The sequence below is a fragment of the Lepus europaeus genome, chromosome 18 (genome assembly GCF_033115175.1).
Source record: "Lepus europaeus isolate LE1 chromosome 18, mLepTim1.pri, whole genome shotgun sequence".
Lineage (NCBI taxonomy): Eukaryota > Metazoa > Chordata > Mammalia > Lagomorpha > Leporidae > Lepus > Lepus europaeus.
In genome coordinates, this window is record NC_084844.1 from 48,944,030 (window position 1) to 48,963,428 (window position 19,399).

General features: G+C 47.3%; 2 protein-coding genes across 2 annotated transcripts in view; both read right to left on the minus strand.

Moving 5' to 3' along the window:
- ANKFY1 (ankyrin repeat and FYVE domain containing 1) overlaps positions 1–3,783 on the minus strand; it is a 76,856-nt gene extending 73,073 nt beyond the window's left edge. Inside the window, exon 1 of the mRNA XM_062216440.1 lies at positions 3,706–3,783. Coding sequence (XP_062072424.1) covers positions 3,706–3,715 — 10 coding nt within the window. The 5' untranslated portion in view covers positions 3,716–3,783. The remainder of the gene's footprint in view (positions 1–3,705) is intronic.
- Positions 3,784–9,398: 5,615 nt separating this feature from the next.
- UBE2G1 (ubiquitin conjugating enzyme E2 G1) overlaps positions 9,399–19,399 on the minus strand; it is a 115,054-nt gene continuing 105,053 nt past the window's right edge. The window contains exon 6 of the mRNA XM_062216135.1: positions 9,399–12,335. The gene's annotated coding sequence lies outside the window, so the exon portion shown is untranslated. The remainder of the gene's footprint in view (positions 12,336–19,399) is intronic.

Below are 19,399 nucleotides of genomic sequence, written 5' to 3' on the forward strand. Positions count from 1 at the left end.
CAGGCCAAGGTCAGAGCCGCAGAGGTGACGCAGGTGAGGCACACAGCAGGGAGAGCAAGGAAGTTAGTCAGCATGCCAGGGCACGGCGTGAGAAGCAAGGTCACAGTTTAAACAGGGGTCAGACCCTGTGGGACAAGAGAGTCACTGCAATGCTGTGGAATATACTCCATGATCATGGAGCACTAGGAGAGGTGGGGATGGACAAGTTGACGCGTTGAGAAGAGTGAAGTGATGTGATACAATTTATGCTCTAATGGGAACTCCAGAAATGGTGAAAACAGGCTGTGGGGAAGGAAATCCAAGGTGAAACAAGTTAGAGCAGGCAGCCCAGGTGGCAGGCTTTTGAAGCTTTTCACTTGAGTGAGGAAGGAAGCCGAGATCAGTAAGATAGCTGCAGAGATGAACGCAGGATGGAAACAAAACAATTTTGGGACAGGCTATAGATAAATACACACAGGAGTGCATCAAAAAAATCGTCGAGGGGCCGGCACTGTGGCACACTAGGTTAATGCTCTGCCTGCAGCACTGGCATCCCATATGGGCGCTGATTCTAGTCCCGGTTGCTCTTCTTCCAGGCCAGCTCTCTGCTGTGGCCTGGGAGGGCAGTGGAGGATGGCCCAAGTGCTTGGGCCCTGCACCCACGTGGGAGACCAGGAAGAGCACCTGGCTCCTGATCTGCCCTGCTCCCACCATCACGGCCATTTGGGGAGTGAATCAATGGAAGAAAGAACTCTCTCTCTCTCTCTGTAACTCTACCTGTGAAATAAATTAAAAAAAGAAAGAAAGAAAGAAAGAAAAAATTCATCAAAAGTGGAATGAAAAGAATTTCACTTTGGTGCAAAAAAAAAAAAAATAGAAATCTATTTATGTGCAGGGTCCGCAGAAAGCTCACACCAATTATGAAAAAAACCATGCCTATGTAGTCAAACCAACAGGCACAGTTCAATGGAAGGAAAGACTTTTCTGAAGGAGTCACATACGAAGTTACTGTACACACAGTCCCTCAAGGTTCCATTAACTTTTCCTGCACATCTTTCCCTCATTCTCATGCCACCAAATGACAACTAGTGTCAGGAGGTTCCCCAGAAGTAGTTCACAAAAATCCCAGTTGTTACAGATTCTTGCTACTTATATATTTTTTTTAATTTTTTTAAATTTTTATTTATTTATTTATTTTGGACAGGCAGAGTGGACAGTGAGAGAGAGAGACAGAGAGAAAGGTCTTCCTTTTTGCCATTGGTTCACCCTCCAATGGCCGCTGCAGCCGGCGCATCTCGCTGATCTGAAGCCAGGAGCCAGGTGCTTCTCCTGGTCTCCCATGGGGTGCAGGGCCCAAGGACTTGGGCCATCCTCCACTGTCTTCCCGGGCCACAGCAGAGAGCTGGCCTGGAAGAGGGGCAACCGGGATAGAATCCGGCGCCCCAACCAGGACTAGAACCCGGTGTGCCGGTGCCGCAAGGCGGAGGATTAGCCTGTTAAGCCATGGCGCTGGCCCTTGCTACTTATATTTAAATGAGCATCTCAGAAAGACTTGGGCCAACTCTGACCAAAGTGGAAGCAGCCCTAAATAAACATTTCCTTGCTCATTTTGCTTGTCTTTGCCCAGGAAACACTTCCAGTTTAATAAGCTACCTGGCCCAGAAGGGCTCCTTCCATTCTTCCTAGTCAAAGATTGCAACACTGTTTCTAAAAACCTTAAATGTGCACAGTGAAACTCCAGAATGGTAAAACAAAGACTGACGTCAACCCTCGGGACTGCACTTACTGGCCAACTTCATCCTGAGAGGCTGTTTTGTTTGAGGTGTACACCCCACTGGGGAGATCTCTCCAGCCCACCCTGACACATTATCTCAAGACCTGCAGGCCAATGATCAGTGGACTACTGACCGTTGCAGGTGTGAGCACCTCAGGGCTGGAACCTGACTGCCAAGCACAGAGGTGCTCAAGAAAACTGCTGAATGGGAAACTCACCAGCTACACAATCTCAGCCTTGGTAACAGACTCCCTCTCCCCTACCTCCCAGCACACTGCAACTGCCCTCTCTGGAACAGCGCTGGGCTGCCCATGGCCTCACACAAGGCCTTCTTGAACTTTTTTACTCCACCTCTCTGCTCTATGCAACAAGCCCCATTTCTCTGGCTGCCGCCCGCTGAGTGAAAAAGCACTGGGCGATTTAGGCCGGCGCCGCGGCTCAACAGGCTAATCCTCCGCCTTGCGGCACCGGCACACCGGGTTCTAGTCCCGGTCGGGGCACCGATCCTGTCCCGGTTGCCCCTCTTCCAGGCCAGCTCTCTGCTGTGGCCAGGGAGTGCAGTGGAGGATGGCCCAAGTGCTTGGGTCCTGCACCCCATGGGAGACCAGGAGAAGCACCTGGCTCCTGGCTTCGGATCAGCGCGGTACACCGACCACAGCGCGCCTACCGCAGCGGCCATTGGAGGGTGAACCAATGGCAAAAAGGAAGACCTTTCTCTCTGTCTCTCTCTCTCTCACTGTCCACTCTGCCTGTCAAAAAAAATAATAATAAATTGGGCGATTTACCCAAAGCTAGCTTGAAGGATGCTTTAGCAATTCTGTTCCTTCCCTCGCTCCTCCGTGTGTTCATGCAACATTCTCCTGAAGTTCCCCCTCCAGGGACTCTCATGTGGTAGAAAAAGCAAAGACAAAGCCTAAGTGGCATTCCTAGCTACGTCTATATAACATTGGCCTCAATGCCTTTATCTATAAAGAGCCAGGCCCCCTAGGCAAAGTTACTTTGAAGTCTAATGCTCATGAGAAAAACCTACAAACTGTCAAGAGCTATGCAAATCCATGTTCCATCCAACCAATGACAGGTCATAAGCAGGCACAATGCACTCGCTCAATAAAGCAAGTGAAACCAGGACCATCCTCCAATCAAGAGGCAGGTAAGAGAAGCACTCTGGCAAGGTCCCACAGGGTCAGTGTGAGGTCCCTGGAGGTCACTCCCCATCTCTAGCTTCCTTTTCCCTCCTACCCGTACAATGAAGCTTTGACAAGGAGGAATTTTAGTGTTGGTACACTAAGGGAGGCACGACCCTTGGCCGGGGTATCAGAAATATATCACCAGAATGGACCGGACTGGGAGGCAGGGGAGGAGTCCGGTGTTAGCGCTCCTCGTGCGGGCAGTGTGACCTTGGCCAACTCCCTTAGCAAGCAAACCCATCGCCCCCATGCCCATCTGCAAGGCCAGGAAGACGAGAATTCCCACCGGGCTGCCTGCCGGAGACCAACGTGCGCGCCCACCTGGGGTGCGGGCAGCGCAGCCCCGGATCTCCCACCTCCGTCCGGGAGGCGCCCCGAGCGCTCCCGCGGGAGAGGGATGCACCCCTTCCGGATGCAGGACGTGCCAGGACAGCAGTTTCGGTTTCCTGGGGACAGGGACTGCTCCTCCCGCCGTCCCGCGCCGCCCTCGGGAGCCCCGCGGCTGCGCTCGGTCCCGCCACGGGACCTCCCACCCCCGGCTCCGCAGCCCCGTGGGGTCGGCGGCGGCGGAAGGGGCGTTGCCATAGGAACAGCGCCCAGGACCCCGGCCCGCGGAGCCCGGGCGAAACAGGGAAAGAAGGCTCGCGAGACCCGCTGTGCCCCATGCGACCACGCCCGGACGTCCCCTCCTAGGGCTGCTTCGCCCGGCCAGCAGCGCCGCCACAGCTTCGCGCCTTCCCGCGCGGCTCCACAAAAAAACCCTACCTTCCGCCATGTCGGGCCCGGCCCTGCCTGTAGCCTCGCGAGAAGTGCGCCGTACAGCTGGGGCGGCGCGTAAGGAAGGCCCCCCCCCCTCCAAGTATCGCGAGAACCGCGGTCGGCGCAGCAAGGGGAGGAGTCGAGGCTGGGAAGGAGGCGACTGGAAGCTGAGGGAGTGACCGGGCGCGGGGTGAGGCTGGTACTTTGCGGACTCGGGACTTAGCTAGCGCCGACTGAGCTCTTGCCCCTTGGCCCCACAAAGGAAGGACCCGGCGAATGTAGACTAATCTGGTGAAGCCTGGCTGTGAGAGGCGCGCGGGGAGGGGTTAGCAAGCGGCCAGCGCGGCGGTGACCCTGCTGACGCCGGCCGACAGCCCGGGGTGGGCGGGATGCTGTGCGTGTGGCCCCGCGCTCGGGAGAAGCGATGGGTGTAGACGAGAGGCGGGTCCCCTGCCAGGCGCCCGAGACGTTGAGAAGCGACAGCGTGCCAAGTGCTGGGGCCACAGAGCGCTTCGGGTGTATGGGTGACGTTCTTTATTCTGATGTATTTACTTGAAAGGCAGAACGATAGGGCGCGGGGAGGAGAGACAGAATCATCTTCACTCCCCCGAGTGGCCGCACCAGTTGGGACTAGGCGAGGCAGAAGCCAGGAGCCAGAGCTCCAGCGGGGCCTCCCACGTGGGTGGCGAGGGGAGCTCCTGGGCCATCTGCTGGCTTCCTGTGCGCATTAGCAGGGAGCTGGATTGGAACTGGAGCAGACTCCAACCGCACTGCGGTATGGGATGCCAGCAACGGAAAGTCAGAGTTAAAGGGAGAGACAGAAAGAGATCTTCCATCTTCTGATGCACTCCCCAGATGACCATTGCTGGGCTAGATGGGAGCCAGGAGCTTCCTCTGGATCTCTCACCTGGGCGCAGGGGCCCAGGCACTAGGAGGGCCATCAGCAAGGAGCCAGACGGGAAGGGAAGCCACCAGGACTCGAACCGGCCCCCTTGTGAGATGATGCTGGGGTCACAGGTGCCAGCCCCTGGATGAAGTTCTTAGGCAGAGTGATCCGAGAAGGGTGAGAAAAATTGGATGAGGACTCTAAGGTTGGAAGCCTGTGTGAGAGGGTCACTTTTTTCTAGAATTACAGAAACAAAGAATTTGAATTATTGCATTTGCCCAGGGCTTGAGATTTTATTGCCAAAAACAAATGGAGACTGCTGAGATTACAGCTCAGGTCATCAGACATGGGATGCCGCGGGAGCTGTGACGCGGCAGGCCTCTGAGAGCCCTGTGGTCAAAGTGGCAAGCGAGTGTTCTTAAGTGAAATGGCACTGGGAGATGATAAAGTATATAGGACAGGGCCATGGAATAAAGCGTCTGGTGTAGAAATGAGAAGCCAGGGAAATGAGATGCTGGCACTTAGAAAAGGCAGCAGCCCCTAAGCCAGGTGCTGACGTGTCTGGTGGAGGTGACTGGAAGAGCGTTAGCTGACAGTGAAAGGCAGGGCTTGTTGAGCAATGACAGAGCGAGCAGCCTGGGGCCCTTCACAAGGGTTTCCCTCAAAGGAGAAAAGGATGCATCACAGTTAGGGACTGCAGGGGTGACCTTGGTGCCAGCCAGGAGCGGGTGATGAGATTGAAAGGAGGCACAGTGAAGAGGATGGAGGTGTCAGGGCCCCAGAAGGCAAAGGACTCAAAGCTGGACAAGTTCTATGTGCTGCCAAGGCTGAGCATGAGCGGGCAGTGACGTAGAAAAGGAAGAGGATTTGGACTGATAGACACCTAGGAGGAGCAAGGGGAGTATTAAACTAAGAACAACTGTGTGCTCAGGAATTGTCCCAGTGTAGTAGGAGACTAAAGGTTTATTTATTTGAGAGGCAGAGTTACAGAGAGGGAAGGAGGGAGAGGCAGAGAGAGAGAGGTCTTTAAATGGTTTCTGGGGCCGTCGCCGTGGTGCACTAGGTTGATCCTCCGCCTGCGGTGCCGGAATCCCATATGGGCGCAGGTTCTAGTCCCAGCTGCTCCTCTTCCAGTCCAGCTCTCTGCTGTGGCCTGGGAAAGCAGTAGAGGATGGCCCAAGTGCTTGGGCCCTGCACCTGCATGGGAGACCAGGAGGAAGCACCTGGCTCCTGGCTTCGGATCGGCGCAGCTCTGGCCATTGTGGTCACTTGAGGAGTGAACCAACAGAAGGAAGACCTTTCTCTCTGTCTCTTACTGTCTGTAACTCTGCCTGTCAAATAAAATCTTAAAAAAATAAATAAAATAAAATAAAAAAAGGTTTCTGTGTCTACTGAGAATAGTTTATAGGTGTGCCAAATGCTGAGACTTCGGGGTCTTCATAGGGGCCAGGTGAGCCACTTTCTTCTGTTTATCTTGGAAATATCCTGCATGTTTCCTGGGCCATGAGCTAAAAATGACAAAAAAGTGGTTGGGAAGAACTGTCGTAGCTGATGCCTGTTTTGTACAGGACTTTGTTCCACCAGCACCAGCTTAGGGTCTGGTATATGAGGGTACTTCAAAAACTGCTTGGAAAAATAGAATGAAAGATATTTTGGTGCTAAGTTCTTTTTGACATCTTTGCATATTTTCCCCAATATACATTTTCCATCAACTTTTTGAAGACCATTCATACTTCAAGATATTTTGCACAAAAATAAACCTTTTAAAGTACCCTTGTATAGCAGGCCTTCGGGAAAAAAAAATGTTACCGATGTGAGCTCCCCTGAGTCAGAAGTGAGTTCAAATCCGGCTCTGCAGCCGACTTGCTGTGTTAATTGTAGACAGGTTTCTGCGAGCTTTATGCTGTGTCTTAGATTCTCCCTCAGGAAAGAAACTGCCTGGAAACCACGGTTCTTAATGAGCTAGAGAATGCTGAAGCCCTGAGAATTTGAGAGCCGAGGACTTTCTCCCTAAGAGCAGCACACGTGCACGAATGAACAGATTTGCACCCTTTCAAGAGTGTACTTGGACTCAGCTGAAGGCATGATGGAGTTCCGGGAGGGGCTTGACTACTTGTCACACCTGTCTTTCCGGGAGAGCTCAGAAGAGCTAAAAGCACCTGTCTCAGAAATGGCTTACTATAAGTCTATCTCTGTGCCTTTGTCTTCCATAACCCTGAGCTCCAGGAGAACTTAACAAAGCCTGACAGCACTCAGGGAGCTACAACATCCGCTCTCATCGGAAAGAGACATTTTGCAAAAGCTGAGCATTAGGACCTGGTTTATTTTAAACCCAGCTCAGGTTTTGCTGTCACGTTAACAGGAATTTGGTGTAGAGTTGTCTCTGGCAAGCAACGTGAAGTGCAGAGAGGGAGGAAGTGCTATGTACCTTAAGAGCACAGGGATTCCAGACTGGCAGTCCAGTGAACTCGGTCCAAGTGCTAGCCGCAATGTGTCTGTGTGCGACCTCGGAGAAGCCAGTGGTCCTGAGCTGTGGCTTCTAGCTCACAGTGCCGAGGACCTAAGGAACGTGATGGAACTGAACCCTGCTGCGCAACAGACTAGCTCTGCGATCTTGACAAACTAATCCGAACATGTTAGCTCAGGAGAAGCTCCTACTTTGGAGGATCATTGTATCCTCTGTGAAATAACATTAGCACAAGCCTGCCACAAGGTAGAGGCTCAGTTAACTTGAAACTTGATTCTGGTGCTTGTGAGGAATACATGAGATGTCACTCTGAACATACAAGTGCTACTAATTCCTAACTGATATGGAGAAGGGGCTAAAATCTAGTTTTTTGCCTAGGATTTTCTATGCAGCTCCTCCGTTTTAAGATGTATCTGCGGGCTGGCGCTGTGGCTCACTTAGCTAATCCTCTGCCTGTGGCGCTGGCATCCCATATGGGCACCTCTTCCAGTCCAGCTCTCTGCTGTGGCCTGGGAAGGCAGTGGAGGATGGCCCAAGTGCTTGGGCCCTGCACCTGCATGGGAGACCAGGAGGAAGCACCTGGCTCCTGGCTTCGGATTGGCGCAGCGCCGGCCGTAGCGGCCGTTTGGGGGGTGAACCAACGGAAGGAAGACCTTTCTCTCTGTCTCTCTCTAACTCTGTAGGGGGAAAAAAAAAAAACAAACGTATCTGCTCCTTTTTGTGAAAGCCGTTTCCTTCAGTTTATCTAATCCGTGTGAACAGGACTTAAGAATTCCCAATCACTTCACTAAATCTCAGTGTACAGTGCTAATTCACCAGGCCAAAACTCTAACCTTACCCTAGCAGACAGATTATACCTCTGAAACTGAGCAACCAGAAACACCATAGGCAGGAAATTGTTCTGCAAACTGAATCTTGCTGGTTTTGCGGGTACCCAGAAAATGAAAAGTTCAAATCCGATAAGGTGGCTAACAGCCCCAACTATATAGATCCTTCCTGGAAGCCCAATGCCTTATACGCACTAAGCAATCTATTCCTTTGCATTTGAAGCAGCATCCAAATAAACTTGGTTTGCTCTGTACCTTCAGTAGAAGATTATGTGTAAAATCAATAAAATTCAGATACCATCCAGACCCTTCCACAACAGTTTTACTCCAAATACATATATCAGGGAGGTGATCCCCACTCTTCCCAAAACTGCTCTCAGGGAAGACTTTCTTCTTGATTAAGAGGTCTGGCTCCTTGTTCTTTTCTGAGTATGTAAGGAAGAAGAACAGCCACTGGCAATTTGCAACCAGACAGACAAGTTACCAACACCGAACACTCAGTGTGTATTTACTATTTGTAAAGATTCAGGGAAAAAAAGCTATGTATTAAATCTTTTGCCACTAACTTACTAAGTGACCTCGGGTATAACTGGTGATTAAGATGGTGGCCATGGTCTCTTCCAGTTAACATTCCTCATGGATTAGCTTTCAAGCCAGGTCAAAGGCAAAATCTCCAGTATTCTAATTTGTGCTCACTGTAAGGCTCTAGATCACCATGCACAGAAACTCTGATTAAAAGTGGAGCTTAGGGGGCGGTGCTGTGGCACAGTGGGTTAACGCTCTGGCCTGAAGTGCCAGCATCCCATATGGGTGCCAGTTCAAGTCCCAGCTGCTCCACTCCCGATCCAGCTCTCTGCTATGGCCTGGGAAAGCAGTAGAAAATGGCCCAGGTTCTTGGGCCCCTGTGGCCATTTGTGGAGTGAACCAGCAGATGGAAGACCTTTCACTCTCTTGCTTCTGTCTCTCTGTGGCTCTAACTTTCAAATAATAAAATAAATCAAAGTGGTACTGCGGACTGGGCATTGGAGTGTGGTGGGCAAAGCCGTCACCTACAGCACAGACATCCCACATAAGCACCAGTTCATGTCCTCGCTTCTCCAGTTCCTATCCAGCTCCCTGCTAATGGCCTGGGAAAAGCAGCAGAAGATGGTCCAAGTGTTTTGGGCCCTGCCACTGAGGTAGGAGACCTGGATGAAGTGCCTGGCTTCGGCCTGGCTCAGCTGTAGCCATTGCAGCCATTTAGGGGTTGAACCAGTGGATGGAGGATCTCTGTTACTCTGCTTTTCAAATAAATCTTTAAAAGTGGTGCATGGCTGTGTACTGGAATTTCAAACAGCATTTATCACATTGGAAGTCAAGTTAACTTCCAAAATGTTTCCTTCTTTAAATAAAGTTTGTAAAATTCTTTCTCAAGGTTTCCCTATAGGCCCTTTGCTTTCATGTGCTGCTTATATGTATAGAACCCCACGATTTGTTTTGAGACCTGCATCCTAAAACCAAAATAGCTCATGATACAGCCTCTAAGTCATCATTTATTGATTTATAGAGCACCTATCACATGATTGAGGTGCTTTACAATACTGTAAACATCACAACAGAACTCACACAGTTAAATACAGTCAACAAATTACAGAACTAAGAAAAAAAAACTGGAATGAAGCAACATTATGTCGAGTTTCAAAGATGCTGAGAGGTATCAGTACAAAAAAGGGAATTCCACCAATTGGAGACCAGATGGGGCAAAAATACGCAGGCACCATGGCCCAAAGTGGGATGATTTGTACAGGGTGAGTGAGCATATAAAATAATTTCACAACCAGAAATGAAGGCCATTAGATACCTTCACAAACATGATTAACTTATAATGGCAAGGAGATCAACCTTATGTAGATTTTAGCTCCAAAGACAAGGCCAGAAAACACTGAGATCATAAAACCTACTATGAGCACAAACTGCAATCTATCAGCATCTACAAGAATTTGGAATAAATTTAGGCATCAACCAACAGTTCCACAACCCAAAAGACTACGTGGATGCTGTTGACACTTGGCACAAAGTTAGGGGAAGAAATTCTTTTCCTAAAGCAGAGAAGAACCGCCTCACACTAATGATAAGACGAGGTGAGACAAAAGCCACCTGGGTCAGTGTCACCTGAGTGTGGGTTCAGTATCAAACAAGGGGGTGTTGGAATTCACATTGTCTGGTGAACACTGGGAAAGGCACAGATGACATCTCTGACAGGAGAAAGGAAGTCATAACACCAATCTAGGATCAGGACCCCAGGCAGAAAAGAGCATGAGAAGAGAAGACAGATACCCTTCCCTGGGCCTCCCTTCCACTCCCCCAAGTAAGCTCTAAAGAACCACATGGCAATACCAGAGTCACTGCATTAAAGTGGCACTTAAAGTTCAAAAGTAGTTGTCCCTGAGTTACTAGGTCTTTTGCTACTTGCTAAAGGGTCAAATCCCAGGTTTCAAAAACAGACTTCTTAGCAGAATTACAACAATACAAGAGCAAAATTCCAACTCCACTTAGCCACAAGCAACCACCATGTGGACAATTTCTGATTTAAGAGGTACAGGGCTTGTAGGTATGCAGTGCTGGCATGCTGGGGCAACAATTTTTACAGAGATTTTTGAGGAAAAAAGTCACAAAGTTCTTAATAATTAAGCTGCAATGAATCAAGTCAAACAATAATCACTCTACACACATAAGAGTTTTATGATGTGTATGAGATTTTTACAATGCTTCAGAATCAAAAACAGACTGGGATTTAGAAAAAATAACTATTCTGACTACATGCTCAACCATTTTATTTTTGCTTTAAAAAAGCACAAAGTTTGCAGAGGTCTAGGTTGTTGGCAGGGATCCTGTTACTCTTCTGCCAAAACATTCTTCCAAATTCCAGAGAGCAGAAGTGCACCAATTCTCTCTCACACACACTGTGCTCCAGCGGTCCTATCCTGAGGTCTAGCCCACGCACACCACAGAATACCTCCTGTTCCCAACCTCACAACCTAGACAGGCCTGTCTTTAACGTCACACACACTCATTTTAACATTTGAAGTTGTTTTAGAAAACTGCATGGTATGAAGCATACTTATGCTCAAACATCACTCAAATCTAAGAGACTTGTCAATGACAGAATCTATACATCAGATAGCAAAGCATTTGCCCATGTGATACTTTTAAGACTCAGGTGACAGACTAGTTAGAACCCAACACGCGTACTTTCATGGCCATGTGATATTCAAGTACTAAAGTTCGTTTGCATAAAGAATCAACCTGAGATTTTTCAAAACTGCACTTCTCTGGCATTCAGTATTATAACCTTCATTCAATACAATAAAAGCCAACAACTTGACAATTATTGGAAAAAATTATATTTTGGAAGAACTCACTACAGAAGGTGACAGAATTCCAAAATCAAATTACATGAAAATATACACCGCAATTTCTTTGTACAATAGGTGAGGGCAATCTGCAGAATAGAAGAATATAGGCAAAGAAATGTGAAGGGCAGAGAACAGGAGGAGGGTAGCAGACCCAGAAGTGAAGTAGAAAGCTGGAAGATGTGCATGCTTTATTTATCCAACCTTAACATTAGGCAACTGAAGGGCAAATAAAACCAAATTGAAATCTTGCGCTCTTTGGGGTAAACTGCAGGACGTTGGATTCAGAACCAGCTTTTTTTTCTTTTTTCTTTTTTTTTCTTTAAGTTTTCTGGGGGTAATGACTGGGTTCAAGAGCTCTCAACAGCCAGAAGAGATTATTGCTACATCCAATCCAAGAGATGGGTGCAACCAGAATACAAAAAGGACAAAGCACCTGGAGATGACCACTCCTCTGAAGTCATCATTAGAAATCAAGTAATTGCTTATTAAGTATTTCAGTATTAGAACTAAATGATTGAGACAGATGAGATGAAAGCAAAGGGGAGTGTGCCAAAACAAAAATATACAAAAGTTTAGTAAGTGAAAAGAGTTTAATGAAGCCTCAATGGTTTAAAGGAAATTATATGGAAACTTTTAATCCTAATTGCTTTTCATCTGACATGCTTTAAGGAGTCTTTTAAAACTGATAAGAAACAATGAATAGGGAAAGAAAACCTGCTAAAATCTTTTAGAATTTACACGATTCTTATTCTACTACAAGAAAGCATTATTTGGTACAAGGTGTATTTGTGGATGTACATGAACAGCATATATATTATCCGGATCATGTTGTGCTATGTACAGGTCTTTACAATTCTTCCTGAAGGTTAAAACAGTTCATTAGAATTCAAAATGCGTAATCATCTGTAAGTTGGCACTTGTTAGGCTCTTGTCAGCACTGATAACTGGCATGTTTTATTGCGCCCAGTTCCAGCCAGTGTTTGCCAACTTGTTACAACAGAAGTCCAGCAATAGGTGGGTAGAGTGCAGGAAAAACAGTGCCATGTTTCTCAATTGGAGACCTACAACAAAACAAACAGTATTATATAATGAATTAGAATATTACAAAAGAATTGACTAGAAATTGTTATTTACATTCTACTTCCTTGGCAACAAGTTCTTAATTTCATTTTAAGCTCACTTTTGTGCATGTGCATTATGGTAGACACTAGCCACATGTGGTTAATTTTAAATTAATTAATATTATTAAAAATTAGTTCCATAGTCATACCAGCCACATATCAAGTGCTCAGCAGTCACATGTGGCCAGTGGCTGCCCCTCTTGCCAATGCAGATATAAAATAGCTCCATCATCACAGAAGCAATTGTACAACACTGATTTAAGATTTTTTAATACTCCAACTGTCTTTCAACTTTTATTGCAACTAGAATCAAAACCAGAAGGACTACTTAAAAGTAGAAACTTTCTAACATCTGAGGATATTCAGAAGAAACTAAACATTGACATACTCGTCAACTTGGTAAATTCTATCCAGTTCTCTGGGCTCAGTTCAAACCCATTTTCTCCAATGGACCTCCCACAAATGACCTTCCACCCCAACTGGAGTTTCTAATCATTCAACCAGTTCATCTCATATCCTCGATTACAATGCAAGAACACAGTTAAGTAAAAACTACTACCATCTTATCAAGAGCTTCTTATGTGCCAAGCAGTGCTAAGGGCTTACACTATTGAACACAATGCTCACCAGCATCACATAAAGGAGTTTCCCCATATTTTAGATTAGACAAAGTCACACTGCTAACAAATGACAGTATCCTGTTCAAAAATAAGAGTTACAGAGAGAGGGAAAGACAGAGATCTTTCATCTACTGGTTCACTCCCCAGATGGCTGCAACAGCCAGGGCTGGACCAAGCTGAAGCCAGTGTCTGTCATGTGGGTGGCAGGAGCCAAAACACTTGGGCCACCTTACCCTGCTTTTCCCAGGCCATTAGCAGTGAGCTGGATGGGAAGTGGAGCAGCCAGGACATAAGCCACCATCAGAGGCAGCTGCTTAACCCACTATACCACAGCGCTTGGCCCCTCATCTAACCACTAGACTGTCGAAGGCCATGTGTCTTTAAACGTCAGGGGTGAGGGAGAGCCGAGGGCAGCAGAGAAGAAACACCTATTACTACTCCGTCCTTAGATGAAGTGCTCCAAAAAATTCAGAAATCTCTGCTGCCAAGGCAGCACAATTTTGAGCAAAGAATTCAGACAGAAGATGCCTGAAAATTCAAGTGATAGAACTTCAAACTCCTGTGCCAAATGTACTTTAGAATTAAGGCAACACTGAACTCATACTAGCCACGTCCAAAGTTCACTGTGTCTCCTAAAACCCAGAGTGAACATATTAATTTTACAATTACCCAAATTCTATCATACTAAAAGCTCTGCTGTGCAAAGAATCTGAGGGCCAATCTGTGGCTCTACATGTGCCTCCTTGCAAATTTAGAACAAACCTTGAGAGGTAGAATCACTGCTATTTTCTATCCAACACAGCTGCTCCTTTGGCAAAGCACAAACTGTGCCTAACAGAATTACTTTCACCAAAATCAGGTTCCACCTTTTGTACACAACCACACATATGAACATACATCTTTTTAAAATATATATTTATTTTATTATTGATTTGAAGGGTAGAGTTACAGAACAGAGAGGAAGAGACAGATCTTCCATCTGCTGGTTCACTCCCCAAAAGGCTGCAATAGCTAAGACTGGGCCAAGCTGAAGTCGAGAGCCTGGAACTCCAACCAGGTTTCCCACATGGGTAGTAGGGGCCCAAGCACTTGAGCCATCTTCCACTGCTTTCCCAGGCACACTAGCAGGGAGCTGGATCAGAACTGCCGTAGCTAGGATACCAACGGGTACTCATATGGGATGCTGGCATTGCAGGCTGCAGCTTAACCTGCTGTGCCACAACACAGGCCCCCATACATTTTTTTTTTTATTAGAAAACCTAAAGACTTATACTGAAATCCAAGAGATAATGTTAGGGAACAGGTATTACAACTTTTAGGAAATGATAACTTGAATGTGCTCCAAAGACTCAATCACATCCTAGCCAATCAATCTCTAAGGACCGAAAGAAAACCAGGTATGGAGTTTGGACATTCAGTAACCACTTCCCTATGCTATAAATGAGACATTTCAGAGCCACAGAAGAATCATTTATGAACTGTTTCCATGAAGTTTTAAACAAGCCACAGAGTACTGAATGCTGAAAGTCATTAAACAGCGGCCATCAGGAAACCCAGCCTTTTAACAGTGAGGATCCAGCTTTAAATAGCATTAGCTTCTTCAGCAGAAAAAGAAAAATCTGTGCCCCTCACTGTGACTAAACTGTATTCTGAACAGAGAAGAGGCCTCAGCATAGAAAAAGCAAGTTTGCCATTCTTTTCTTTAGCAAAATAAATGTGAAAACTGAAACGCCTGTATAACACTCTCGAAACAACGGTGCTGACCTGAAAGTTACATTTTTGTAAGCATATCCTACTTCTGATTTAATACATCTGCTTTCCATATTAGTTGAAATTATATCAACTGAATGTGTTTTTTCCCTCAAACCTCCTCTTTAATTATTTCTGCTTCTTACACTGCCCATCTAGAGATGGTTTACCTCCTAAGGATTTAAATGTCTTGTCCCACTTAAGAATATTTCTAAAACTATAATCAAGTCACACATTTTTATGTGGCTACCAAACCGTTTATTTTTATATTTTTAACAAGATTTATTTATTTATTTGTAAGGCAGAGTTATAGAGAGGCAGAGAGAGGTCGGTCTTCCATCCACTGGTTCACTCCCCAGATGGCCACAATGGCTGCAACTGGGCCAATTCAAAGCCAGCAGACAGAGCTTCTTCCAGGTCTCCCACATGGGTGCAGAGGCCCACAGAATTGGGCCGTTCTCTACTGCTTTCGCAGGCTGTAGCAGAGAGCAAGATTGGAAGTGGAGTAGCCCAGACTTGAACCAGCATGCCCAAATGGGATGCCGGCACTGTAGGCAGTAGCTTTGCAGCACCGGCTCCCCAAGCTAACTTTTTGCAAAGGCTGAAAAGGGGGCAGTACTGTGGAGCAGTGGACTAAGGCTAAACCAGTGCCTGCAACGCCAGTATCCCACAAAGGAGTGCCATTTTGAGCCCCACTCGCTCCAGTTCCAATCCAGCTCCCTGCTAATGCACCTGGGAAGACACCAGGAGATAGCCTAAGCACTTGGGCCCCTGCCATTCCTCTGGAAGACCCAGATGGAGTTCCAGGCTCCTGGCTTCAGCCTGAACCAGCTTGGGCTGTTACATTCATTCGGGGAGTGAATCAGAGAACAGAAGATTGATCTCTTTCTCTCCCCCTCTGCCTTTCAAATAAATTATTTAAATCTTAGGGGGGGGGGGAAAAAACCTGAAAAATACAAAGTAGTCCAGTGTGCTCCCAAATAACAATTACTTTTTTTTTTTTTTTTGACAGGCAGAGTGGACAGTGAGAGAGAGACAGAGAGAAAGGTCTTCCTTTTGCCGTTGGTTCACCCTCCAATGGCCGCTGCGGTAGCGCGCTGCGGCCGGCGCACCGCGCTGATCCGATGGCAGGAGCCAGGTGCTTCTCCTGGTCTCCCATGGGGTGCAGGGCCCAAGGACTTGGGCCATCCTCCACTGCACTCCCTGGCCACAGCAGAGAGCTGGCCTGGAAGAGGGGCAACCGGGACAGGATCGGTGCCCCAACCGGGACTAGAACCCGGTGTGCCAGCGCCGCAAGGCGGAGGATTAGCCTAGTGAGTCGCGGCGCCGGCCAACTTAACAATTCTTAAGTGAAAGCAACTCATGAGGAAAATGTCTTCCCTATTGCCTATTTTCACAAATATTTGCAAACACTTGGGTTTCTTGGACATTTTAATTTTTTAAAGAATGTTTTATTCTTTTTAAGATTTATTTTATTTATTTGAAAGAGTTATATAGAGAGGTAGAGACAGAGAGAGAAATCTTCCACCCGCTGGTTCACTCCCCAGAGGGCCGCAACGGCTGGAGCTGAGCTGATCCGAAGTCAGGAGCCAGGAGGTTCTTCCAGGTCTCTCACACGGGTGCAGGGGCCCAAGGACTTGGGCCATCCTCCACTGCTTTCCCAGGCCATAGTGAGAGCTGGATCAGAAGAGGAGCAGCCGGGACTCGAACTGGCGCCCATATGGGATGCTGGCGCTTCAGGCCAGGGCTTCAACCCACTGTGCCAACGCCAGCCCCGGACATTTTAATTTTATTTGAAAGGCACAGAGAGACACAGAGATCTTCTAATCTGCTGGTTCACTCCCCAAATGCCCACAACAGCCAGGGCTGGGCCAGGCCAAAGTCAGGAGTCAGGAACACCATCCACATGTCCCACATGTGTGGGTGACCCTGTGCCTGGCTGGGAAACTGCCTTGTCTAGCCCATGCAGGAAGTTAAGAGGGCACGGCACACCATGCCTCCCAGGAAACACTCATGTTGGGGGCTCAGCACACTGAGACCCACACATGACCTGACTGCTGGCAGACAGCAGGGACCCCAGGCACATTTCTCCCACCCCCAATTCCTGTTGAGGGGCCTTGTGATTGTCAACTAGGTAAACAGCTCCCAGGTGTGGCCCCGACCCATAAGATCACCTGGAAGGCTATGGAGGCTACATGACCTTCAAGCTGATTGGAGAAGCAGAGCGGTGCCTGTATCAGCTGTATCCTATGAAATTAGTGTTGCTACCCTGAAGTAGCTACTCCCCTTTGCCTGCCCTATAAAAGCTTGTGTCTGATTGTTAATAAACAGACGTGTTCACCGAAACTGTCTCCGGTGCTTCTTGTCGAAGAACACTGTCACCTTACCATCTCAACAGTGTGGCCTCATAGGATGAGCCCACACACATGGGTGACAAAGACCCAAGTACTTAGGTCCATCACCAGCCTGCGTCCCAGGGGGCACTTAAACTGGAAGCTTGATTGGAAGCAGAGGAGACAAGACTTGAATCAAGCCAAACTTTTTTTTTAAATCAAACTTTCATTTTATGGCTGTGTTCTTTGTGAGTTTCCTAATATCCAGGTGATCAGAAAAGCTCACCATTTCAAGAACCTTGATTTTAAGGAAATGTGAAACTGATCAGGATGTGGCCTCTCAGGAAAATCATTTACTTCAAATGTGGTCCCAAAAAGACCATAACTGCTCTGGAGGCACAGCAGCATATATTTGCAACCACGCATCCCCTTATTTATGTAAAATGATTGCATTCACGCACCACATCTGCCTCTAGGTGAGACATGCAGTGTTCTGTCTTACTGTTTGAGTCAGCAAATGCCCAGGAACCTGAATCAGTTTCCCTTGGAAACAGATCCTGAGGCAGAGATTTGATTAACTAAGGTTTACTGGGCAGTGCTCTCAAAAACAAGAATGAGGAAAGCATGCTTACTATACGCAGACGCCTAACTAAGCACAAGGACAGCTGAAACAAAATTCCCATCTCACCTGCCTAGGAATGGCCTGACAAAGAGCTCCAAACTTAGAAGAACCTTTGTACCAACTCACTCCACTCTTCGCCAGACAAGGGGCATCATCAGGGTAAGTCTTCTCTTTCAGTGGAGGCAATTCCTAGAGATACACTGCTGTTTTATCAGCAGGCAACATTCCCAGCACCTTGGGGAAGCCAGTCTCCCACTAGACTGGAGCCCATACTATCCACCACACCCAGCTCGCTGCTCCCTCTGAAGTCAAATGTCATGTTGTGAGCTAACATACAGAGGCCCGCATGACAAAGAATCAAGGGAGGACTCCAGCCATAGCCAGCAAGGCACTGATTCCACAACGACTTGAATAAGCCTGGAAGCTGATGTATCCTGAGCTGAGCCTTAAGATGACTGCAGTGCCAATCAACACCTTGGCTGATCTTCAGAGGACCTAGATAGAGCAAAAGGATTCAGCTAAGATGCACACAGATGTCTGCTCCAGGAAGACTACGAGATAATAAATGTTTTTCAGGGTCAGCATTGTGGCCTACTGGTTGCAAAGCCAGCATCCCATAAAAATGCCACTTCAAGTCCCATTTGCTCAACTTTCCTGCCATTTCACAAATGAACTAGTGAACAGATCTCTCTCTCTCTTCAAATAAAATAAATCTTGAAAAAAAGAGAAAATATTAGACAAGCCATGGATTTTGATGTAGATATTTTAAAACCACTTAATGGGCTGACAATGTGGCGAAGCAGGTTGAGCCTTTGCCTGCAACCTGGTGGGGAAGCTGGTTTGAGACCCAACTGCTGCACTTTTGATCAAGCTCCCTGCTAGTCTGCCTGGGAAAGCAGAGGAAAATGGCCCAAGTGCTTGGACCCCTGCACCCATGTGGAAGATCTGAAAGAAGCTCCAGGCTGCCCATTGCAGCCATTTGGGGAAGTGAATCAGTGGACGGAAGATTCCCCCTGCCCCCCTTCTTTCTCTCTCTCTGTAGCTCTGCCTTTCAAATAAATAAAAAATAAATTTTTTGAACAACAAAACACTTCACAGCCGACTTTACTTTTAGTTCAGCAGAAATGTCTGCTGCAAGTTTCATTTCCCGTCTACCTCCCATCTCCTGACTGAAGACACTGGATGCTTGGGCAGCATGCTGACAAGCCATGAGTGGAAGCAGCCTTCAGGGAGGGTGACAGGACAGGCTGACTGCCCAGTGGACACGGCTTTATTCAAGGCCACAGGTTTCTATGGTATACAGCTTTACATACAGAACGTTTCTTAATGATAGGGAAGATTAAAGGTTAGGCACCTGAATAAAAGGAAGCTCTACTTTTATTCAAACATCTGATTGCATATACAATTCCGAGTGCTCTGTGCATTGAGTACATGAGCATATATAAAGTCGTTTTTAAAAGACATTAAGTTAAAGATTTTTTCATGTGATACACCTTTAAGCCAATTTTCAAGTAATTTCAACTTTATTTCAACCCAAACCAATGATAGGTCCAGATACTCATGGGGGCTTTCCTGTCCCAGCTGCATCATATCATATGTCACAAGAGGAGCTGGACAAACTCACAAATGACTGACAGGTAGACCACAAATGCAGCAGGGTTTCAGAAGGGGAAGAATTTG